General features: G+C 41.8%; 3 protein-coding genes across 10 annotated transcripts; 1 reads left to right on the top strand and 2 right to left on the bottom strand.

The window, feature by feature from the left end:
- Window positions 1-28: 28 nt before the first annotated feature.
- Window positions 29-4,726, bottom strand: sbk3 (SH3 domain binding kinase family, member 3). The gene is made up of 4 exons (XM_068570486.1): window positions 4,449-4,726; window positions 2,355-2,499; window positions 1,649-1,851; window positions 29-1,089 (listed from the first exon to the last, which is right to left on the bottom strand). Exons 1-4 carry the CDS (start codon window positions 4,452-4,454, stop codon window positions 319-321), a joined length of 1,125 nt encoding a protein of 374 aa, XP_068426587.1. The 5' UTR covers window positions 4,455-4,726; the 3' UTR covers window positions 29-318.
- A 3,082-nt stretch (window positions 4,727-7,808) lies between these two features.
- Window positions 7,809-19,458, top strand: epn1a (epsin 1a). 8 transcript variants are annotated; one of them, XM_068569511.1, is made up of 12 exons: window positions 7,809-7,933; window positions 11,135-11,236; window positions 11,610-11,768; window positions 12,124-12,252; window positions 12,559-12,679; window positions 12,841-12,998; window positions 13,200-13,271; window positions 14,551-14,634; window positions 15,201-15,477; window positions 16,108-16,272; window positions 16,511-16,753; window positions 17,560-19,458. In XM_068569511.1, exons 2-12 carry the CDS (start codon window positions 11,168-11,170, stop codon window positions 18,015-18,017), a joined length of 1,935 nt encoding a protein of 644 aa, XP_068425612.1. In that variant the 5' UTR covers window positions 7,809-7,933; window positions 11,135-11,167; the 3' UTR covers window positions 18,018-19,458. The 8 variants fall into 8 exon arrangements, with proteins under 8 accessions (XP_068425612.1, XP_068425607.1, XP_068425614.1 ...); XM_068569506.1 differs by having other exon boundaries at window positions 12,559-12,688; XM_068569510.1 differs by lacking the exon at window positions 7,809-7,933 and adding an exon at window positions 8,164-8,183 and having other exon boundaries at window positions 12,559-12,688.
- foxj2 (forkhead box J2) lies at window positions 18,566-24,209 on the bottom strand. The gene is made up of 10 exons (XM_068569516.1): window positions 23,959-24,209; window positions 23,334-23,721; window positions 23,107-23,181; window positions 22,942-23,019; window positions 22,095-22,235; window positions 21,548-22,019; window positions 21,333-21,461; window positions 21,134-21,235; window positions 20,122-20,463; window positions 18,566-19,973 (listed from the first exon to the last, which is right to left on the bottom strand). Exons 2-10 carry the CDS (start codon window positions 23,655-23,657, stop codon window positions 19,861-19,863), a joined length of 1,776 nt encoding a protein of 591 aa, XP_068425617.1. The 5' UTR covers window positions 23,658-23,721; window positions 23,959-24,209; the 3' UTR covers window positions 18,566-19,860.
- Between the last annotated feature and the right edge of the window lie 225 nt (window positions 24,210-24,434).

Raw genomic sequence — 24,434 nt, 5'->3', positions numbered from 1 at the left:
TTATTTTACAACAATTGCGATACAGATGTTTAAATGCACGATAATAAAGCTTTAAGTTTCAAACGTTTCTTGTATTTTCTCTAGACTATTTTCACTATAAACACACCTATTCACATATATACACACAATAGAATACACAATAACAATATAGAAGTAATAACTTTTATAAGGATGTTTATAAAAAAATATATGAAAATATAGCACCTTATAGAATATACGTTTGTACTAGATTCAAACTATTCACAAAAATACATTGCAGCAATGTTTTTCAATCATGTTACATTCATAAAAACCTAAAACAATGTTATGATACAAAGCTTATCTCTCCCCTCTTCCTTCCCGCATTAGCTCTTCTTCAACACCTCCCCCCTCTCTTATTTTTCGGGCCTCCTTCTCTGCCTCGTCGGCCTTCCTCTTCTCCTCGATCTCGGTCTCCATCAGCCACGGCCCTCCCAGGTAGCTCAGGATCTCCTCAGGGCTCCCTCTGTGTTTGGGTTCAGGGTTGAGCAGCTCCTTGAAAAGAGTCATCACGAGTGGGCTCAGGCCCGCAAACTGTGAGGGAGGAGGGTTGTCCCTCTGGTTCTCCTTCATGATTGTATAACTGTCTATTTCCTCCTCACCCCTCCACTCACCATCCCTCATCTTCTCCGCCTTTTCAGTCTCCCGGTCAAACCACTCCCTGAACCTACGATAGCCACGGTCGTCGTGGGTGCTCTCCTCCCAGGGGAAGCAGCAGGTTAAGAGGCAATAGACGAGTACACCCAGGGCCCAGCTGTCGATAGATGGCTCCACCGTTATCCAAATGTCCTCCATCTTCTCCTCAGTACCATCCCAATCCTTCTGAGCCACTTTGCCAGGTTCCACCTCAGGAGTGCAGAAGGGAGACTCGTACCAGACGGCACGAACAGTGGAGCCAATGGCTCGGGAGAGGCCAAAATCACCTAGTTTGACCCAGCGACAGGAACTGTCACACAGGAAGATGTTCTCCGGTTTGATATCGCGGTGGACGAAGCCCAGGGAGTGGAGATGTGTAACCGCTCCGCTCAGCTGGGCCATCACCCTCTGGACACACTCTTCATCCACCCCGACCTGAAAGAGAAAGCCAGCCTGAGTCAGTTGCAGAAAACACACTCTATTACTTATTACAGCGTTACATATTTGATGGCAGATTAAAAAAAAATGAGGTGAGGCGGTGTGGTTCAGAACAGCAAAGATGAACCAAATCTCTTAGAAACCCTCACGTTGCTTCATTTACTTCCACAAGAGCAAGGGGCCCTTCTTCTTTTCAATACTCTATTATGTTACTGGCAGTGATCCAAACGCAGCGGAGGGCGAGCTTAAAGCCTTTATCGAGCACGTCTCAAATTTTGTGAACTCAAAAAGGGCAGCAGTTACATTTTCCACAAAATCCCTCCAAGAAAGCCACCTGCAGATGTTATGAGTAAGCTTTTTGACAGGCCACTATAGCTAATGGAAGGATGGGATTTATTCGGATAGAGATGTAGTGGTGGTAACTCAACCCAACATTAACGCTTTGGTTTTGCTGAAACCAGAAGAAACATGCTCTTTTCTTCAAGAACAAGTATGACTGGACACGCCATGCAGGGCTTAAACAGCACAGTTCATGCCACAAATCAGCCAAACTGACCTCTGACACTATCACACTGTAGAGGTCACCATATAGACCAGCTTGCTGGGCAAAGACATAGTAGGACGGCGTGGAAAAGAAGATGCCAAGGGCCCGTGTCAGAGAAGGATGAGTGCAGTAGGAAAGGGAGAGATTGTATTCACGTAGGAAAGAGGTGAGCGAGGTAGACTCACGAGGGAAGAACTTCAGAGCCATAGGCGTTCCTAAAGGGGATGAAGCGAGACAATATGTGTTTATCACAGCATCTTATCAGCTTTTGTCAAAAAAAACTGTCATCAGTCATGGTATGTGAGTGTTGTCCATCAGTGACACTGTGAACAAATATAACTTCCCCTTTGGGTCGACTCTGTTACACAGCTAAGCCTGCAGTTGCAGCAACTCTATCTCAAAGAACGTCCCAAAGCGCTTCATTATAGCAACAGAAGTGCATTAGGTTAAGTGAACACTATCAAAAGACAGATCTGTCCTCACGTTACTGCATCGCATACCACACGTGCAGTCTGAAGAAAACTGAAGATAAAGTGCCACAGTGGACATTTACCATTTTACCCTTTTCAGATTTGGCAGTGAAATTAAAAGGCCTAATACAAAAAAATATGAATTTAACATATTAGGATTGGTCAATTTGAATGGCAATGTGTATACACTTGTGCAGACGGACTGAATTGAGATGGTCATGACCTTTGAACTTAAATCTTGCACCAACCTCTCTTTCTGTGTACAGCTAACATGACCTTTCCGTAGGATCCTTCTCCCAGGAGCTTCACAACCTGGAAGTGATCGGATACCTTCAGATTGCTCATGGACTGCGCCGACAGGAAACATCGTTCGTCAAGTTCCTGAGCTGCTGCCTGGACACACACACACAAACAAATCTATAGTCATATTTATGGCTGTGATGATTGGGTCAGTGGTCTCAAAGAGGAAGCAGATCCACAGCTTGACAGAATGAAGTCTAAATATGTCACCTGAACCTTCTACACAACGGTGGACATTACATATTTCAGGTCAATAATAATATTCTCCTGAGGTTTGTTTTCTTTAATTTCTTTGCTCCTAAATCAGACAAACGCTCCACATGTCATCCCAGCAGAGATTAGTGGAGCATTCATTGTGTTATGTTATGACTTTCTGCAGATCTGGGATGATCTCCATTGTCCTATAGGTGGGATAAACATCAGACATCATCAACCCAATGTCTTATCAGGGCGATCAGAACATTTGGCGCTGTCACTCAGTTTTGCATCATCGTTCACATTCACAGTGACTTTCTTTGAAGTAGATCCCGCACCACATACTCGAGCAAATTAGGAAGGCTGTGAACAGTTACCACACACAGCTTAACACAAAAGATAAAACGATAACATGTTTTTAATTTTGACCTTCCAAAAGTTGCGTAACTGAGCTTGGTGGTCAACCTTGGTGGTCAACCAATATTCGATTAAATTACACCTGTGTATCCGTCACTGCAAACAAATGTAACATTTGTGCTGATTATTGCATTAATAACAAAGAGTTTTTTTCTGATTTGGATCATATTTTCCAATCACAAATAAATCACTGATGGCGATAAGAGATCAAATTTGAGTTATTTGATGACAGCAGCTTCAAAACTTGATCTCATTTATGATTTACTGCTCGACAAACATCTGATGTGCAGCCAAAAATAAGACTGCCGGTTTCAGCCAGTCTGAGAGTGCTGCCTGACACAGATTTTAATGCATCTTTACTTAAACAGAGTCAATTATGGGCCACTTTAGGTTTAATGATGTATAGATTGATGTAGCTCTGTCTCCTCACTAATAAGACATTCAGTGAAAACTGTGCATTTGAGACCATTTCCAAACATTACTTGTCTTCAGGTAGATTTATGGTAAAATAAATGCATTAATTTAAGTTGAAACATGGAAAAAGAGGAAGATATTATTATCTTTGTTTCAAATTTCAAGTATATAGACAACCAAAACTGAAGCAGTCGTTGGCAATGGAAATCTTAGACCTCCAACAATGCTCATTCAAATTACTAGAAAAGGAAACTGACAGGTAAGCATTATAGACATTAAATAGTGCAGACGTTAAATATATATAGTGATAAGAAACAAGATATATAGGCATGTTTATACTCTACTCATTTTCACAGTTTTGAATTCACAGTTGGGTTTTGTTTCAGAGTTGTTAACACTTGTCAGGGTTATCACATTATTACATTCTTCGTCAGCTCTTCATTCCACTCATGCTACAAATAAAATAATAGTTTATTACGTTTGGAGGCACTGATACATTAACCGCAACAGATGCTTTGAAAACATTTGCTGCATCAGGTGCATCTTGATATTTGCTGTGTCCTTGTGAACTGAGGTGATTATTTATCAAACCCTATTAGTTAATGGCCTTGGTATACGGCGACAAGTGATCTGAGATTTTAAGAGGGGCTCTGAGCTAAAGCCATTAACAAATTTGAAGTCCGACAAGTGCTCAACATTACAAGCTGAAAATCCTCTCAACGACATTGTCTATCAAACCTTTGCAGCCTCACAGTAATTTTGCAATAAAAAGTCCTTAATGGATTTGTGTCATTCCTGCATGTCATCTCACCATCAAGCTTCAAAAACACTTGTACTGTGATACATAAAACCCCAACGGTTTGTACCAACAGGAAATAGTCGCAGGTTTTAGTTGCCATTGTTTTCTTTTGTCTTTTTGTGGCACACTGTGACGATTTCATGAACTTGTCATTTAGTTGTGCATGAAATATTTGGCGGCTGGATTCACGCTCACAGGAATAAATTGCAATACTTACTGTCATTTTCTGTTCACTCGGTTGATCTCTGCTCACTTTCTCTTGACTCTTTTCAGCATCCAAAGACTTAAAATTCTTGAAACTAGTTATACTGTTCTCTGCTAGAGCTCAACTGTATGCCCTTCGCTTGGTTGTTACTTAAACTGGAATTGAAGCTGATATTTTCCTCTTTACTTTGTGGGTCCTTTCAGGAGCACAGCAGTTTTATAGTGGAGGCTCATATATGTTTGCAGGAGACCTGGATATTGACCGTGTGACTGTGGGCACACATGCACACTGAACGCCCTCCCTCTCTTTTCTTTCTCTTGTGCCAGCTCTCTCTATCTCAGTTGCTCTCCTGTTATGCTGGCAAATACGCGTGAACCAGCTACAAGGCATTTCAAACCTCTCCCTCTCTGCCATGTGCCCTCCCTCCCCTCGCCCACTACACAGCAGTGTCAATACCCCACCATTTCCAATCTGTCACTCAGCCTGACCACATTAACCTGTAGCGCTGCTTCCTCCCCTTTCCTCAGCTGTCACTCACTTTCTGCAAATCCGAATACACCCTCATCCTCCTCCCCTTTCCATGTCTCTCTATCAGTCTTTCTCGCCTTCTCAGCCAGTCTGAGTCAGGAATTCTCCACACAGTGTAGGATCTCTCATTTAATCAACAGGTATGCTGGAACGATCGGAATAGGCCAAAAGGCTGTACTTGTGATCCCTGAATGTTACTGGGATTACTGGGTACAGTTAAGCATGCCACTTTGCTGTCCAATATCATTGTTCTTTCTTCCTGTACTAAAGGCTGACTCTGCAGGAGGATGTTAATTGAATTTTCCCAAGACATCCTGACTTATTTTAAGTCTACGGAACATGTTTTTTATGTGCTATTTTTTGGTTTTTCATCATCATGCAAGACTTTCCTTTCATCTTACACTCTCTTGTCATGAAACCCATCTTGCTTTATCTCCTTCTAAGTGCATATTATTGCCTCTAATCACACACTGACTTGGTGAGCAGCTAAAACTATGCCTTACAAAACACCTTTGTTCAGTGCTATGCTCTCCACATGCCAGCTCTGTTTCCTACAGCTGCAGGTCTGGCCTCATCTCCAGCTCCCAGAGCATCGACACCCTCCTCCTCTTTCTGTCCACTCACATAGATTTCCCTTGCTACTACATACTAAAGGACTAGTCTTTCCACTGGCTCAATAGCTGTTTGTTATGTAACACAAACATTGGCTGCCATCACAACGCTGGGTCCCCAGGTCAGGTTACTACCGTGCTGTGGTCACGTGGCTGGCTGTGACCAACGTGTACTTTCATGTTTGTGCTCGCACCATAGGGTCCTTTGGCACCTGCTGTGACAACCTCTCCACCAACTAGAACTCAACTTTCAGCACTTTCACTAAAGTTGAGTGTCACTTTCATTCACAAATGCCAGGCGTAAACACACACACACACACATACACACACGCACACACACACGCGCGCGCGCACACACACACACACACACACACACACACACACACACACATCAAGCTTAAATGCACAAACTCGCATGCTACATGAATGTGGATTTATTGAGAGTCTTGCACACATGTACAGGACAGCTTTGTTGACAGTTATTGTCAATTTACATTTTGTACGCCTTCGTTACTTGGTTACATGTTCATATTTTTGAATGCTTTTGAGTGCTAAAAATGGAAATAGATTTTGACAGATGAGATGATCTTCTCTTTTAACGCTTACACTTTAGATATATATCTACATATATAAAAAAATACGTTGGTTGTACAGGTACAACAAAATGTGTAAATTTCCTGATGTGTGTTGTGAGACCAGTACAATAAAATAAATAACATAATTTGAAAATCATGGAAAACAATCTCAAAGAGTTTACACCATCAGAAATGGTTTGATAATAACTATATTCTATTGTTTTTCTTCTTAGGCAATTCATAACATCTCCCACAAATAACAATGTCATGGTACAACAACATGATTTTCCAACCCCAAATCTCTCATTCATTCAGAGACAAGGTCCATCATGTGATGTTTTGGGTTAAATTATTAAGTAAAGCTGCACATATAGAAGCAAAAAGATATATGAACATCATCTGGACCAGATTTGACTGCTGAATTAGATTTGTTTCTTAGAAAGGGTGTTCTCATTCATTCATTTGTGAATTATTCTGTTTTGCTAATATGTGCATCCAATGTACATCTAATTTTCATTCTTGGATGAACAATGCCGTCTCAAACTACAGCGTATGGGCAGTGAACATTAAAGGAAATATAAAGTTTCTCTGTGACATAACAGTGCAACAACGCGGGTCAAAATAGCTTTTATGCCTGTTCTTAATGCCTGCATTTGTTTTTTTTGTTTTCATGAGATTAGTTTTTCCACAGCAGAACAACAGTGGGTCAGTTATAACGTTTGCTTGAGTCATGCTGCAATGATTCCTTCAGTCCCCTCCTCCCTGGAGAGAAGGCACAGATAAAAGGATAAAGAGTTGGAAGATAAAAGGGGAGCTTGTAACACACATGCACCCCAGCTGTGTTGTTCTGATCTATGAGGCTTACCATGTTTTATTTATGGACCTACTTATAGGCAACTCTGAGGGACTCTGTTCTGGGTTCACTTGATGTTAGAATTAGTTCAACGATGCCGCTTTGTGGACGGTGTGTGCTATTACATTACGGATGAGAAACGCCACACAGTGTCATGCCTTATTAATGAAGTTCAGAAAGGGAATTTGGATCGAGATTGGTCTTAATTTAATGAAGAACACATGTTGTTCAGTTTTGTATGACTCAATATGATGTGACCTGTTCCAGTTTACTTTCAAACAACTGAGGATAGTCAATCCGCCTGCTTTTGTGTCCTCAACAAATACTTTTGTTTGGTGAGCATACTAAGAGAGTCTGTGGAAATAAACATGATGTGTTTACAACTATCTGTGCAAAAACAAAGGGTGAAACTTCATTGCCTGAAAACATGAAATAAAGAAATAGCCCTGTGTGTGTAAGGATGTTTTTAAAGCTGTATGGCTGCTCACTTAAAGGACAGTTTAAGTACAGCTGTCATATAACATAACATTGTCTGATCTCTAGATGGGTTTTGTGGGCCTAATCGTGTTTAATCATTTCCCTCTGATAGGCCTGTATAAAAGTATACAAAACATTAACAACCCTAACTATCAAAAGAAAGAGGGTGTGATTTATTTCCCTAGTGGGTGGATTTTGATTAAATAAGGAATTTAAAATTAATCAAACGTTACGACCCCGTCTCTCTCACTCTCTCTTTTTGTACAAAACGTTGTTTTGACCATTTTTTCATTTGGGACTTTTATTTTTTTCACTGTTTGAAAGCTAATTAATAATGCATGAGTCTTCTACTACAGCCCAGCAAAACAAAGCTACAGGGGGTGCGGTCTTTCCTGTCGTCGGGAACGGAAGCGGAAATTCGGCCATCTCCTCGTACATTCAAGCTACAACAGGGTCAGTACACACTTGATTGGGTTTTTTACTGTGCACGGTCGTCAGTATTTCTTGACATTTTATTTATTGATTTTAATGTGTGTATCTGACATTGTCCTGAAGCGGGACGTGTCCTCGTTGAAGCTCGGGCAGTTTAGCGGTCCTGTTGCGAACTAACTCGCAGGAGCTAGCTAGCTAACTGCTAGCATGCTAGCTAATCTTTTCCAGCAGCAGCAAGTGATTTTTTTTTCTTTATATGTCAAACTGATCGGTAACCGTTAACGTCTGTTTCTAATCTGCCGTGAGTGGGTGTTGTGACAGGAATATTATATTTAATCTGACGTTAATTTGTCTGCCAGTTCGTACCGAGCTCCACCCTCCTGTTTCCCTGTCCAGACTTTACAGACTTTAGTTACTCCTCTGGTGTCAAATACTTATGTTTGTCTTCGCTTATGCGAGAAGAGGAGTGTTATCCTCCTGCCAAGTGGCGGATGAACGCTGACACTAACGTTTGATGATGAACTAATTGATTTGGTGAATGCTCGTAAACTTGTCTTTCGCGTACAGATTATCTGACAGTTGTATAACGTCGGGCTGCCCGTTGCTTCTGTATACAACACCCGGTTTCTGGTTAGCGAGCATGAAGTCAGTTGATTTCTTAATGTCCTGTTCAGTGAGCTGGCTTGACAACGTGAGGTTGTGTCAGGGGACGCTGCAGATGTCTGTATAGTTGTTGTCGGTTGTTGACGTTGTCTGGATGGGCAATGTGAACGAGAACAGTTGTTGTTGACGTTGTCTGGATGGACAACGTGAACGCAAACAGTTGTTGACGTTGTCTGGATGGGCAACGTGAACGCAAACAGTTGTTGTTGACGTTGTCTGGATGGGCAGTGTGAACGCAAACAGTTGTTGTCTGTTGTTGACGTTGTCTGGATGGGCAACGTTAACGCGAACAGCTGTTCTCGGTTGGTAACGTTATCCGTGTGTGCTAACAGGGTGTGGGCAACTTATTCGTGGGGTTGTCCATGTAAGTGACAGAGGATAAGTTGCCTTAGCTTTAGAGACAACTCTTAACCTAGTTGCTTTTATATGCAACGTTAACTACACATTACACTACCTGCAATTTGTTGGTGCTTAATAGCCCAGCTCGTTGTCTGCTGATCTATAAGTGAGGCCTCTGTCAGTCACAATACACAATAAAGTGATCCTGTATTTGTTGTCCCTCAAGTGGTTCAGCTTGAACTTAATTAAACCACCTGAAGCTCTTTTTTTGTTTAAGTATCAGAGATTGTGAATATATTTGAGACAACCTGAGATACAAAGGACACATTATGTTCCTTTATCAAAGATTAATTGATGCGTTTGAACTTTGGTACAGAGCTCCAAGAGTCTCTGGGATGGATTTTGCAATAGTTTGCTGATGTTTCGTTATGCAACATGTGTCTATACTACAAATCTAAACACTGCCATGCTATGCTGTGTCAGGCATGGTTAAAACACTTTAAAAGTAGACAGCACAATTGTCTTAGTATAGCACATTTGCCATATTACTAGTTCAAGTATATACAACCTGATCAAATTGTAATTTCCAAATGCATAGATTATTGAAACATTTGTGTTATTGTTATTTAATTAATTTAAAAAGAGTCCACAAGCAAAGAGTAAGTTATAGTTTATTTAAGACTATAACTATTTAAGACTAAAAGTGTATTGTTTTTTTTACATTGCTAAAACCAGAATAAACATGTTTATTTATTTGGTCAGAAGATTTAAATTGTGTCAGTGAAAGCATGCATCTGGTCAGCAACAATGTGTAAGCCTGCTGTGTAAGCAATCAAATGCAAACAATGCTCACTGAGGGATTCAATATTGTGCCATGAAATCATTCTCTGCATTCCATTACACAACTATCAGCAGCAGACAGGACTATGATGTTAATGTCAAATTCAGATCCTGATAGGAGTAATGTAGGAGTAATTGGAGATAGAACTGTATGTTCTAAAACACCCTTACACATATTGTCTTATGGTCCTATTTGTATATTATCTGTTGGTATTGTGTGTGTGTGTGCGTGTGTGTGTGTGTGTGTGTGTGTGTGTGTGTGTGTGTGTGTGTGTGTGTGTGTGTCCCCACACTGTTGAAGTGTGTTTGGTAATTCATCCTAGATAAACTCTCAATCCACTGGATGTTACAGCCAGGTAATATGAGTTCAAGATAACAGTTTATGGTGTTATCAATGTAATTGTAAGGAATGTTATTATCTGAAAGTAAGTACATGGACACATGTTGAGCTGGAAGCAGATTTAAAAAATCAGTTTCTTTTCAGACAATATTTATCTAGTACTGCTGTTGCATTGCTTAACCTTGATAGAAAAACATTGGTTAGTTAAATTATTGTAATTAGTCATTTATTATCTGGCTCATGAAATTAATCTGAAGTTGGAAATGTCAACTTGACCATAAACCATGTGTCTTATTCCTAAAACATGCTGCTCCTTGTGAATCCAAATGCAACAACACGAGACATTCGGTTCTCTTTCTGTGTCTTATTGGTTCAGGAATAGTCTTAACCCTTTAACTCCTTCTTACTCTAAAGACAATAGTGTTTTCATGACTTGACTGATGACTTTGATAAGCGTGTGTGTGTATGTGTTTGGCATGTGTAGATTAGCAACAGGTCATGTGCTTTTGTTGGTGAATATCTGCTTCGTCCCTATTTTCTCCTGCTTTGGTCAGAGTTAGACTGAGCTCGTCTATTCGTGGTGATTTAGCAGTGATCCCTCAGTGTGTTCGGGTTCTTTGTTGATGTTCATCTCAATCTCGTTCCATAGTTTTCATCTCCCTACGCCTGAGGTTTTGAGACCCAATGTTGTGATGGGAAGAAACAGACAAACTGAGAAATAGAATTACGTGAATGAGTGGCACGCCAGAAAAACATAAGATACCGAGAGGAGAGAGCCTCATTCTGCATCTTTCTTGTGTAACAGGTGTGCATGATGCTGTCTCTCTTCCGCTGATACTAGCAGTCACATTTCAGAACGATCTCTGGTATAGACACCCTCTTGAACACTCTTTGTGTGATTGTCTTTCTCAAGGTCTCTCGCTCTTTCATCCATATTATTCTTTTTTATATACATACATATATAATGTTCTTTGCCTCATAGCACTGTTTGTTTAGCCGTGACTATATTTTACGACCCTTCTTCTCCATCTGCTGTTCAGATTTCAACAGAACTCGACGGCCAGACCGTTGCCATGTCGACCTCATCGCTACGGCGACAAGTAAAGAACATCGTCCACAACTATTCAGAGGCTGAAATCAAGGTTGTGTGTCCTGTTTATCTGTCTCTTTTCTTTTCTTGCACCACCTCCCCCCTCCTTCTCCAATATGTCCATGGCCTAAATGTAGCCCATGGTATCTCCTTGGCACTTACAACATAACGTAGCTGCTGATAATCTAATGTTAATTTGAAGCAACCTCTTCACTCTTTTCCCTGGTTAAACATAATGAGCTAAATCTAATCGTTATCTGTTCATTAGGTTGCCTCTCTCCGGCTTGTGTCATTATTGAGTTTACATTGCGACTCAGGACATTGTGGACCATTAAATTGTCACAAAGTATTTTCCCTAGATTATTCTGATCAGAGTTTGGATGGAGGATGAGTTCAAGTTGGTCCCTTCCTGTGTTGTTGTCCAGGTTAGAGAAGCAACATCCAATGACCCATGGGGCCCCAGCAGCTCTCTGATGTCAGAGATTGCTGATCTAACATATAATGTTGTGGCCTTCTCGGAAATCATGAGCATGGTGTGGAAGCGCCTCAATGACCACGGCAAGAACTGGAGACATGTGTACAAGGTTTGTGTTGGAGTTTGGAGTAAGTGTTGTGGAACACTTCACCTGTCGCTGAGGATGCAGGATGTATCTTAAATGTAGTCTTTACTGCCCACTACAGAGTAAATTAATGAGTGTGTAGGCAATTCGTAAGCAAGGGACTGATTTCAGCCGCAGTCCAAATATTGCTGCTCTTTTATGAAATGTTTAAATTATATTTCATTATTTTGTAGTAATTTGTGTGTGTCTGGGTATGTACTTGAGTGTGAATGGATGCGGAATATAGTATGGTGTCTGATTGTAGCCTACAAACTGCTTTAATATTTGTATATCTATATTTAACTATCCAGATCTTTTCTGTGATTTATATTTTCGCCAGGCTATGACTCTTATGGAGTACCTGATCAAGACTGGTTCAGAACGTGTTGCCCAACAGTGCCGAGAGAATATATACGCAGTCCAGACCCTCAAGGATTTTCAGTTCATAGACAGGGACGGCAAAGACCAGGTACAAAAACACACGTCCACAAAGCTGCAAAGTAAATTGTAAGTGATTAGTGAGTAAGGTCCACCTTTGTGGAATGCAGGCCTGCATTGTCAAACATGCCACTTGTGAGTCATTCAAGGACATTTTACAATAAGTTTCTAACCTCTTGTGCAAACAAAGCCAGCTGGTAAAGTTTTGCCTTTATGTGTTGCTAACTTTTAGCAAACTGTTAGACTAACAATAAGTGTGCAGGTTAGAAAGAGCAGTAGTAATTAAATGTACATCTGTTAATATAATATACATTTACTGTGCTGCATTTTCCTTCAGGGGGTGAATGTGCGAGAGAAAGCCAAACAGCTGGTGACACTGCTGAAAGATGAAGAAAGACTAAGAGAGGAGAGGATCCACGCCCTCAAAACCAAAGAGAAGATGGCACAGACCTCCAGCGGTGAGATTGGTACTTAAAATAGATGTTTTTTAAGATTCAAGCAATGTTTAAAGTTACATGATTATACTCTGATAGAAGGGTGGGCTTACAATATGATGAAAGTGTCTAATGACCTAATACAAGCTCTCATCCATGCATGTGCTTCTTTGTTTCTGCCCCAGCCTCCTCCGCCCCCTCAGCACCCAGTCTGGGGGGCAGCCTGTCAGTGGGCTCTCACTCTGGAGGGGCAGACCCCGAGCAGGCCTGGCCACAGAGCACTGGAGAGGAAGATCTGCAGCTCCAGCTTGCCTTAGCCATGAGTAAAGAAGAGGCAGAGCAGGTAGCACAAAGCAGCATATTCAAGACACACACATCTACATCAATGTTCTCCAATATATGATTTAAAGCATAACTATAACTAACTACAGCTAAGTTTGCAGTTTGTACAGTAATGTGGGAACATGTGAATAATATATTACTGATATTATTCACTACATACATCTAGCTTTACACTCACTATGTAATGCCTGACCTCCCCCAGACTAGCAAGGACCCTCTGGAGGACGCAGAGTTCAGCTATGCAATCACACTCAGCAAAGAGATCCAACAAAAGGTCAGGGGCAGAGAGTGTGCCCTGCTGACTGGCCATCCAGTCATCAACTATCTGTCTTTCTGTCAATTGGAATTTCTCAAACACACATCAAGTATTGATCTATCAATTAATCTATGCTCATATTTGTCATGTGTCATCTCCCTCAAGACACAAATTTGCATCAGACCTGGTTGAGATAATTTAGTTTGGTCTATGGTAACTTTCTGTTATGGAGTTTGCCCTCATAAAACGTGTGAAAAGTAGGTGCTCATCAAATCCATGTCAAAAGTGAGCACCCAAAGAATTGATTAACTCTAATTTGATTTTTGAATTTGCATGGCATTGGCAAATATTTCTCATAATTTACTAAATTAAACACTGATTGGTTTGTAAGCACTGATTATTCTTTCCTTCCTATCATCCTCACTAATAGCATGCATTCAACTGTAGTCTTAATCTGAAATGGGCTCTTTCCTTTACACCTCCTCCTGCTGCTGTTGTAACTTCCTGGCACTGGGTTCACTGTGGGCAAACCGTGTAAGCCTGTTGTATGCAAGTGATCCTGCACACACTCTACTACTTTGAAGGTTCATGCCATTGTTATTTAATGGAACAATGCATAAGAATAGATCATTTCTATTGCAGAGATGGCCGTCTCCGCGGGGATAAGTCAGTGTGTTGTGGTTTTCATAGTCAATCCTCCTTGTAAAAAGGTCAGATAAAAGGTGGTATTGAGTAGGAAGGTCCTGGGACAATCTGCATTTTTTTTTATGGATTAAAGTTCACTCTTTTTCTTTGTTGTAATTTAGCTGAACTCGGTCGAGCACACTAAGTGACTGGTACCTATTCCTAATCCACATCTTTATGAGCAAGTGACCCATGAGCAGCACAAACAGATTTTTTTAGAAGTCAGCAAGTGAACTAACCACAGCTGCTTTGTAGCAGTTGGTTGAAACATCATTAAAACCTCAGTATTCTGTTTATTATTATTACAAATCCTATCCAACCTCGCTACAACAGTTCTACAGCTCTCAATTTAATTTTAACTAGCCATGTCACTAAGTCTTTTTGTGTGTGATTTGATCATGTTGATCACTTGTATAATAATGCAGTAATTGGTTGATTTGTATTTATTTTCAGTTGACTGAAGACTGATTAAAGAGCAGGTTTTCAGTTTCCCCTCCCAACAATTCAAACTTAAATTGTGGAGTTGTAAACTGATCCTAAATCTGTACCTGTGGTGTGCTTTCTGAGGTTGTGTGTGTCTCAGGTTGCTGACATCAGTATGTCTGATTGGCAGGAAGAGCGACTGCGTAGAGGTGATGACCTGAGACTGCAGATGGCCCTCGAGGAGAGCAGGAGGGAGAAATCTAAGCCTGAGGACGTATGTGTAAAATCAGAGATGAAATCCTTTAGAAGTTTAAAATGTCAGTGGTAATGTTCATAACAACAGCATGTTCACTTTAGAAATTAACATACCATTGGTGACACAGACATTGCCAATGTGGAAGATATCAAAATCACTTCATAATTATTGCATTACTACTCCTTAATATGTGAAACCTGTCTACATTTAAATATCCTGTCAAAATAGAGCGTTGATATCCAAAAGCCTCAATGTTTGGATTTATATTTGTATTTCAGGCCAGTTCAGTTAAATATCCGTTTGATGCAGCTCATCATATGCGTCAGTTAAGAGTTTGTATGTTGACCATACGCAAAAATAGAAGATGCCTTTCGGCCCACGATCTTTTGATTGCATTCTTAATTGTCATTATATGCTGTTTAAAACAACAAAACAAAAAACAAGGTTGTGCTATATTCTGATTGCCTGTATCCTTTTTGGAGTTTGATAAAGATTTAAAGTTTATGGTTTAAAGTTGGTCAAACGTAAAGATTCTTGAATGCAGTACCTAGCTTAATCCAGTCTCAATAAATTCTCTTGCACAGGGGGCTCTGATGGAACTGAGTGCCGCGGACCCCTGGGGGGCCGCCAGTGCCACTGTGGGCTCTGCCGGCCCTTCGCCTCCCTCCACAGTCCCTGCCCCTGCTGCATCAGGTCCGTGGGGCACAGCCCCCGCAGACCCATGGGGCGTAGCTTCACCCACATCTCCTTCAAATTCTGACCCCTGGGGTGGGGGAGCCCCACCCACTATAGCCCTTCCCCCGGACCCCTGGGGAGAGACATCCAACAGGGTTAATAACGTTGACCCCTGGGGGAGCTCAGGTAAGCGGCTGCAACACTGGTCACATATCAACCCTGTCAGGTTTGTGGGAATGCCGTCATCGCTGAGCATCCAAGCAGAACCGTGTCCTGCTCTGACGACCAAAGAGGATGTGAAGACCTCTCAACCTTTACTCCTCTTTACTCCATTGTTCCATTTCCTGTCACTTTGCAGCCTTGTTACATTTTCTCTCATGTCACCATACTGTCGTATCTTTCACACTCGCATGCTTTCCGTTTGTAACGAGGAAAGCAAGCAAGCATGCTAAATCCATTCTCCCTCTGTGTCTAAACCAGGGATTTGTATCCTCTTGTTTCTACTCAGGACTGGCTGTGTCTCAACCAGAGCTGTCTCTTCTTTTACCCTTTTGTGCCTTTTTAATGAATGGGGTAGCTGCTTATCATCTCTCCTTTACCTCCACTGAACTTCAGATATTGAGTAGGTAAAAGTAGCATGGACAGCTACAGAAAATCTGCCCTCATCTGTCCTTATCAAGTTAGTGGGACTGCAGAGGTCAAGGAGAGAAACACCAGTGTTGGAACCCAGCCCATCTCCCTGCTTTGTTGTGGATTGTAAATGTACGTTGTGGTGTTAACCCTCCCCTCCCCTGCGTCTCCTCCGCTCCCCTGTAGCCGTGACCCCCCCCAGTGCCGACCCCTGGGGTCCCCCAATGCCACCCAGCACGTCCTCCTCGGGGGGGCCAGTAGACCCCTGGGCAAGGGACGGGCCTGTCCTTGTCTCTGACCCTGTCACCTCCGACATCTGGAGTGCCACCGCCAAACACACAAATGGCACAGGTACATTCACACTTAAAGCTACACAGACTCACAAACACTGAGGTACTGGTACACACTTTTAAATAAAAAGGGATTTTTGCAATACACACTGATTTTCAATTGCATGCACACAACAATTGTCTTGTCCTACATTTCATCCTCGTCTATCTGTTCTATATTGTGTTTGTATTTTTTTTATAATGAAAGAGTTTTTTGTAGTATTGTTTACTGTTTCTATTCCACCTTTTTTCCTTCTCAGGAGACCCAGAGCGACGAGGCTCCCCAGCAACAGGCTGCGACAGCACAGGCTCACCGGTGCCCTTTGACCTTTCGTCTCTTGGTTGTTCACTTCCTGTTCGTAAGACTCCAGAGTCCTTCCTCGGCCCCAACGCAGCGCTAGTGGATCTTGATTCCCTGTTGTCGTCTAAACCCAAACCCAAACAGCCACCACCTCCTTCTATCTCTTCCTCTTCAGCGCACAACCCCTTCCTCCAGAACACAGGTTAGTTATAGCGATCATGAAGACCTAATTAAATGTCTTGAACCACAATACACTACCATTCGCTCGCAAGTATGGAGAGAGTTTAGCTGGAAACAAACTGGGTTCTTTTGAACACCCCAAACAATTAAAAGACCAACAACAACTAACGATATTCACGTTTTACGTGTAAAGCTGATCCTCTTTGAAAAGAGCAATGACTTGATGTTCAGGAAATGTTTTCATTGATTTAGGTAAGTTAATCATTTACAAGATAGTATTGATTTGTACATTTCAATGAGACTGTACTGTATGAGTACCCCATGGCAACAGTTTGTTCCAGGGCTAAAAATTATTTTCATTATCGACTAATTTCCCAATTATTTTCTAGATTAATCAGATTAGAGTAGATTTTCTTACCAATGTCCATCACTGCCAATAGGTTTTTTTTTTAATCACAAATGTAAAACAGTCACACAATGTTGTCTGAGCACAGAGGCATATTATACTTGAACACAAATCAAATTCATGCCTCCTAAAGTTTTATTTTGTGTGAGTAACATTCAGTTTACAGTCACATAAGACCAAGAAACGTAAAAAATAAAATATTCTGACTTTTTGGAAACCAATGAATGTTTAGCAGTTTGATTATCAGAACATTTTCTGATTTATCTTCAGTTTATTAACTAATCAGTTAACCGACCTGTTGTTTCAAGATAGAAAATATTAATGTAGAGTAATGAAACATATTAGATGAAAATATATTGATCATAATGTACTGGCAGACATGGAATAACTGTTTTGAACTAACTGTCACCTCTGACTCTCAGGCTCATCTCCTGCTCCTGGCATGGCAGTGACTCCAGGCAGCACCATTTCCAGTAGGGGGGTTTCTCCAATACCTGCCTCCTCCAACCCTTTCGGCGTGGCTCCACCCATGACCTCCATCTCACCTCAGCCCTCATCACTTGGCCTGAGTGGCCTCCGCTCCAGTCCGGTGCCTCCCAATCCCATGCTGGGCATGGTGCAACCAGGGATGGGCCTGGGGCCAATGAGTGTGGGTATGGGGCCTCCAGGAATGGGCCTGGGTATGATGCAGGCCAGCCCCATGGGCATGCCCTACAGCGGGCTCTCGCCAATGGCACCCCCAGGCTCGGGTCTGATGGGGCCCGTAGCCGCACCTCCTCATCTGATTTTGGGTGGGCCCACTGGAGGAATGATGGGAGCAGGAGGATCAATGGGAGGTGGAGGAACGACGGGAGCGAGCACCAACCCTTTTCTCCTTTGAGGAAGTGTCACCACTACTTTGCTCACCTGGTTCAACCTCCTCTGTCGTACCTGCTGCCCCCTTTATTCATCTCCCTCAACACAATTTGTGTCCAAAAAGAAAGAAATGTGTACATCTCTATATTTAAAGAAAAAAAGAAAAAATCAAAAATTCAGTTGATCCTTTCCTGAAAAAGCACTATTTTATTTCAGAATAATTTACCACATTAAGTTCCTTTCATTTTGGTATGGGTTGTTTGTGGGCGGGAAATAGAAATCTATTTATTTTGTTTTAATCCTGTTCTGTATCGTTCTTCATGTTGTGTTTTTTTGAGTCCTACCTTGAGATGAAGGTAAGTCTGTGAGAGCAGTAAGCTTTTTCAGTGGTGTCACTCTACTCTGTAATATTTCTGCACTTAGAGACAGGTGGAGGAAGACGGGACATAGCCACTAACAAACTGAACAGAGAAACTGTACCTGCCTCTTCCTCTTCTCTCCATCTAGAATGAAGACAAACACTGAATCACTGAAATGAAGTGCATGAAGGATCATTTTTAATGAACTCCAGACGGTCAGTCAGAGATACGGACTGAAAACCTACATTGATATTTCAGGCACAATGTGGTCAAATCGTTTCAACAATTTCACTTTTAATTTAATGTTGAAATGAATTAATTTCTTTCCAATTTTTTGGGGAACAAATAAACAAGGAAAATCACACGACGATGCCATTTAAATCAAATGCTTATTTTCTTTCCCTTACTTATTATTGTGGAAAACTAAAAAAAGAGACATCTTTGGTCTGATGTTGAAAAAGGATTGGGCGTTTGTTGAATGTGTGTTTGCAGCAATGTGCGAATGAGAATATGAATGCTTATTTGTGAGAATGCAATAGTGCAAATGCCTGTTTCTGTGTAAATGTATCAATATGTGTCTCCAGTTTTCTCTTGTGTCCGACCTTGTTTCAGTGACTCAGAAAGGACATCCATTATTTTTGTTTTTAAAAATTGTCACTTGTACAAATACTATGTAATGTTGGGATTTCAAATGAGGTATTATAAGGGTCACACATTTCTCTGCCAATCATATTTCACAATATTTTTTTGTTTTGTTAATCAGAAGCATTAGTTTTTTTTTTCCAATCACATTTCAAATGGGATCCCTGGTGTCCAGGTGTCCCAGAGCACCACTGTCCACTTTCATCTCTCGTTCCTTCAGGAAGGAGAAAAAGACAATTATTTCAACAAATGAAAAGAAGAAAAAATGGGACTTGATGACATGCTCCATGCTGTTCTTTTAATTTAGTTTGATGAATTTATTGTTATTTTATATCAACAAGAAAAATATCTCTTTTATCGGGTAAGGTTGAATTTTGTGTGGTGATGACTGTGAACATTCACATTTGAAAAGTAAAATGGAAAAAAAAAATCAAAAGGAATTTATGAAATAAAACAAAAACACTGGGTGTGCGTTTGGCTTGTTTCATGGTTGCGCTGTCGTTAATCTCTAAACCCCATATACGTTTATGTTTGCTCTGCAGAGAACCGTAACATGACAAAAATAATAACACTATATTTTATTTTGTGTGTAGAAATCAAAAATCCAACAGAAGAAAACACCCTGCCAAATACCTGCAGAAGAAAAGCTAAAAGTTATAACAGCATGTGAATTTAATTAAAGGAGAAAAATATTGCTCCTTTTTTAACCTTGTAATACAGCGTTCAGTCATTTGTGACAAAATTGATCCCAAACTTGCTCTCCGAGAAGCTCCAAGTGATGCAGGCCCTGCACGGAGTTTCGTGAAGACGGCACATTTCTCTGAAAAGTTCTGTTCTGTAATCGCTATTCCACACAGACGGCGAGGTTCAACCGAGCAGAGAATCCCAGTCAAAGTCATCCTGGATCTCCTCACTGTTGCTGTGCAGACTCTTTAGTGGAGGACGCTGCCGTGGTGTCATAGACTGAGGCTGCATCCCAGCTGAGACAGAGAGAGAAACACTGGTAGCACACTAAAAGGAAGTTGTATGTCTATTTAAATAACTTCTCCTTTACGTTCCACTTAGTTGCGCTGAAATTTAAAAAAAAAAAAAAAAAAAAACTTTTTGAACATGAGGTTTGGGTCTTACCGGTTGTGTTTGCAGGCTGTGTTAGCTGTGGTCTCTGAAGACCCTGTCCCTGCATGTGCAGAGCCCTGCGGGGCGGCTGCGCTCCACTGGCGGGGTGAACTATGGGAGAGTAAGGGAGGGGCGAGGGGTGAGTGAGGCTGGCGAGGGTGGGAGAGGGATTGGAGGTGAACGGTGGGACCTGTAAGGAGTGAGGTGCACCGAGGGCGAGTGGGGAGCTACTGCCAGAGGTGATCATGCCTCTATGAGTGAAGAAGCGATTCAGAGAGTCACAGAGGGAAGTGAAGAGCGTCGGGTCCAGGGCCCAATCGGAGAGCTCCGCCTGCCGCATGCTCTCCAGCAGGTCTAGTGACAGAAAGTTGAGGGCCTTTTAGTACAAAACATTAAAAAGAAAAGGGTGAATATGAAAAAACATATATAATGATTATTGAGATCTTTGCGAAACAATAAAAATATTGAGTAAAACACTATCATTTTGCAAAGATCTCAATCATAATATTCATTATTTCATTATCTGCCAACAATTACACATTCTGGCAAATAAAACGTGTGTACAAGCTGTTACTTTAGCTGCAAATGACAAACGATGTTCTTAAAGTGACACGTAGCTGTAAAGATGGTCTTCATTTTTATTTGTTGATGTTTTGAGATATCCGTCTCTAAGATTTCCCTTTATTCCTAAACCATGTAGACAAATCAATTTGAGACATATTTTTGTATTATGTAATAATTGGTAGTAATAATAACTAATATAATTTTTCAGAGCCCATTGGGAAATTTTCAAATTGCTTGATTTACTTGACCATCAGTCTAAAACCAAAAGATATTCTGTTTACTATCACATAAGACAAAATCAAAGCATATATATATATATGTGTGTGTGTGTGTGTGTGTGTGTGTGTGTGTGTCTCAAAACCTCAACAGATAAAACTCAAACAACCCCCAGAGGTGAGAGAAAGTGTCATTTTGTGATTTGCGTGAAGCGGCCGGTTGAACAAGACTCTGGTGAACAGACCTGGGTGACCAGAGAGGTCTATGTTTGCCCAGTCTAGATTGCTGGCAATGCGGAAGCTCTCCTTCAGAGAATCTGGGTTAATGAACCAGTCAGCTGGCACCGCTAAAGTGGAAGGGAGGAAGGCAACTTTAGAAAGCAGTGATATTTCCTGTGTTGCTGCTTTTAATTCAATGCAAGCTTTTCTGGGGTTGAGACTCACTGTATTGTGGAATGCGTTCTGTCTCAGCAGGGTGTGCAGCTGGTGCAGGTTGAGGAGACATTGGTAGCAAAGTCGGAGTGTGAAGTGGAGTAGTGTCATTGTTCAGAACAGCTTGCGGAGCAGCGTCCGCTGGATTCAAGCATAAATAAGTCATTCATTCGAGCTGCCTGCTTGCATTATGTATACTTTATAGAGTTAATGAACAAAGTACTTACACTGTGAGCCTCCCCTATCCCGCATGGTCTTGACGAGAGACTTGAAAGATGTATACAAGTCTGGTAAGTTCATCTCATCAAAGGTGAAACGCAGCGGAGGATCAGTGGAGGGGTTTAAAGAGACAACAGGGGGGGCAGCAACAGATGAAGACGAAAGAGGGAGTCCTGACACGGTGCAAACAGACACAGGCCCCGAGTTAGGAGCGCAGGAGAAAGTGGGAGCAGTCGCTGAATTAGGAAAACACAGCGTGGCATCAGAGAAGGAGGGAGCTGCTGGAGAAGACATGTTGGCGGCAGACGGATGTGTAGCCGAGGCAGCGGGAACAGAAAAAGTGGGGCCGGATGGGTGGCGAGGGGGGAAGGAATTGATAGAATACGTGGAGTCGGCAGGTTTGAGCCCAGCCGAAGGAGAGACGGATTGATGATGGACGTGGTGAGTGGACACGGGGCTCGGCATGTAGGGGGACGATTGCTGTGAAGATAAGACATGAGATTAAATGATGCAACCCTGCTGCACTGTGATAAAGAGGGGATAACGTGACTCCACCTTGCACGGGGGAGGAGAGAGGGAGGCAGGGCGGGGTGGCTGCTGCTGGGTGTTCAGGAGCTGGTGGCCTGTGTGGGAGGCTGGTTGTGCTGGATGAGAAGAAGCTCTTCGCTCTGCTTGTGTCACCGGTGTTTGAGGAAGCTGTCCCCAAAGCGTTACGGTTTGCAAAGGTAGAAAAAAGTATTAAAATCCAATAGGAAAGTAAAGGTAGCATTACTTTAAAAGTGTTGATCCAACCAAAATGATTTGTATTGTTATTAATAATACTTTAAATACAGAAATACATATTTTTGCATGTAACTATGCTTTTATAGGCCTGGTTTTCAGATTACTGCCTGCACCCAAGTGCAATGTAAGTGATTGCTGACCTATCCCCCCACCATTTTTTATGTTCGCAATTTCTTCATATGAAGTAGCCTTTACTGAAACTGCTGACTACGTATTATCAAGATTAACCAGGACATTCTTTTCTGGAAAGACATTAATGTTGAATTTGTTTTGAAGTTTAATGTATCAATTTACTGCAGTGGATGTACAAAATCTCATATATTCTCAAAACAAAGTAAAACCAAAAGCAATATCTGCATGGCTGAATAGCATTAGATCAAATTAAATTAGTAAATATGTTTGTTTGTTGAACTGAACCTTTAAAGTAAAATAGGTATCAGGAAAAACTGTGTGTGTTCCCAAAGACTGTTAATGAAAAATATGTAAAAATATGGGGATACAATGCCAGAATCACAAAGTTGTACTTTTTATCTTTACACTTTTGGGTTTTTGACATTTGAAGAATGTTTGTTTGATAGTTATGTGAAGACAAGTTAGTGAGTCATATCAAACCACATACATCCTCCTCTGGATAGGGACGCTTAAGAGCCTTCACTTGATTCCCCTCTGCAGGTCCATCCATCGTCCAATAGGAACCCTACAAATCAGCACAGGTTTACAGCTTCACTCTCTTTTGAGCAATCCATCTCACACGGTGCAAATATTTGCTTCCAAAGTAATTCACCTTGCCAGGGTCACTCTGTGGCCGAGGAACTTTCCTGAAGCATTTATTAAGGGACAGATTATGTCGAATGGAGTTCTGTTGAGGACACAAAGTGCACCAGCCAACGATACAAATATTAATAATATTGGTTACAAATTAGCAAACGAAGTACTTTAAACGTATACTTTAATAACAAAGTTGTTACTATTCTAGTAAGCTAATAATATCTTGGTACTTGAAAAGCTTACTTTCCATCCACGGCCAGCTCGGCTGTAGTGGGGAAACGTGTCACTGATCCAGGTGTAGATGTCATTCAGACTCAACTTCCTTTCAGGTGCAGCTGCTATTGCCATGGCGATGAGAGTGGCATAGCTGTGAGGGGGTTTCCCTTTGTAGTTGGATGAGGAGGGGTCCGGTAGAGAGGGCAGAAAATCTCCTCTCTCCCTCCCTCTGTCTTTTTTCTTATCCCTCTCGCCGCCGCCTCCTCTCTCTTTCCCAGAGCGCAGGCTGCTGATTCCCAGCTGAGGCAGCCAGTCAATACTGGTGAGACTGGAATCCAGTTCAGAGGACATTGTCTCTCCTTTTCTCTGTCCTGGGTCAGAGGGATCCGAAAAGGAAGCACTGGATCAACGCGTCCTATTTGGATACGGTTGCGACGAACACAAACGCAGAGAAAAGCTTTAGTGGATTCCCCTCTGCTTGTATAACACTGTCAACCATTAGTTCCTGTACTCCCACCTCGCAAGTTCAGACACTCTGTGCTCCTCTGGAAACAATATCCACTCACAAGTAAAGACTTTGCATGAATGTGACAGCATCTGACAGTTTCACACACACTTTCTATTTTCTGAGGAGGAAGAGTGACTTGCTTACCTCTCAATAGTCACTCAAGGCCCAAGGCCTTAAAAACTGTTAATATTTGATGTCATCAGCTGTGCTCAACTGGTGTCCATTCTTCCTTTCAGCTCTCTCGTCAGCATGTTGATCCCCTCGCGAGGCCTCCAGTCACACCTTTGTCTTGTGGAAGTTTGACTTCTTTTGGATAAATAAACACACAAAAACTAACCGGAGAGCTTCCTTTTTCTCTTCCTCAGTCCTTCCCCTCCCTTTCAGACTCGACCAGAATTACGTCACTCACCCCTCCCTCTTCGTGACATCACTCTCTGTGACCGCCTCTGTGAGCTGGCCCCTCCTCTTTAGCTTCTTACAGCTTTAAGTAGAAGTTTCTGCCGCTGTGGGCTCGCATGGATATCAATAAAGAGGAACAACCGGTACATTTGTCCTCAAACTGTTTTGACCCAGGAGACCCTGACAAGGCATGAGGAATGTTTGATTCAGAAACATGAACA

The sequence above is a fragment of the Clinocottus analis genome, unplaced genomic scaffold (assembly GCF_023055335.1).
Source record: "Clinocottus analis isolate CAN_PGR_092001 unplaced genomic scaffold, fCliAna1.0.p SCAF_9, whole genome shotgun sequence".
NCBI lineage: Eukaryota > Metazoa > Chordata > Actinopteri > Perciformes > Cottidae > Clinocottus > Clinocottus analis.
This window is presented reverse-complemented; position numbering and strand designations above follow the sequence as displayed.

What these genes read in the sequence shown, in the direction of transcription:
- foxj2 (XM_068569516.1), bottom strand. Translation starts at nt 23,657, where the DNA reads ATGTCCTCTGAACTGGATTCCAGTCTCACCAGTATTGACTGGCTGCCT. An exon ending in TCTCTCCTCCCCCGTGCAAG is followed by an intron (nt 22,020 to 22,094) that starts GTGGAGTCACGT and finishes TTATCTTCACAG; the next exon opens with CAATCGTCCCCCTACATGCC. An exon ending in AGAACGCATTCCACAATACA is followed by an intron (nt 21,236 to 21,332) that starts GTGAGTCTCAAC and finishes CTTCCACTTTAG; the next exon opens with CGGTGCCAGCTGACTGGTTC.
- sbk3 (XM_068570486.1), bottom strand. An exon ending in AGCTGTACACAGAAAGAGAG is followed by an intron (nt 1,852 to 2,354) that starts GTTGGTGCAAGA and finishes CATCCCCTTTAG; the next exon opens with GAACGCCTATGGCTCTGAAG. An exon ending in ACAGTGTGATAGTGTCAGAG is followed by an intron (nt 1,090 to 1,648) that starts GTCAGTTTGGCT and finishes TTTCTCTTTCAG; the next exon opens with GTCGGGGTGGATGAAGAGTG.
- epn1a (XM_068569506.1), top strand. Translation starts at nt 11,168, where the DNA reads ATGTCGACCTCATCGCTACGGCGACAAGTAAAGAACATCGTCCACAAC. An exon ending in ATTCAGAGGCTGAAATCAAG is followed by an intron (nt 11,237 to 11,609) that starts GTTGTGTGTCCT and finishes GTTGTTGTCCAG; the next exon opens with GTTAGAGAAGCAACATCCAA. An exon ending in GTAAAGAAGAGGCAGAGCAG is followed by an intron (nt 12,999 to 13,199) that starts GTAGCACAAAGC and finishes GACCTCCCCCAG; the next exon opens with ACTAGCAAGGACCCTCTGGA.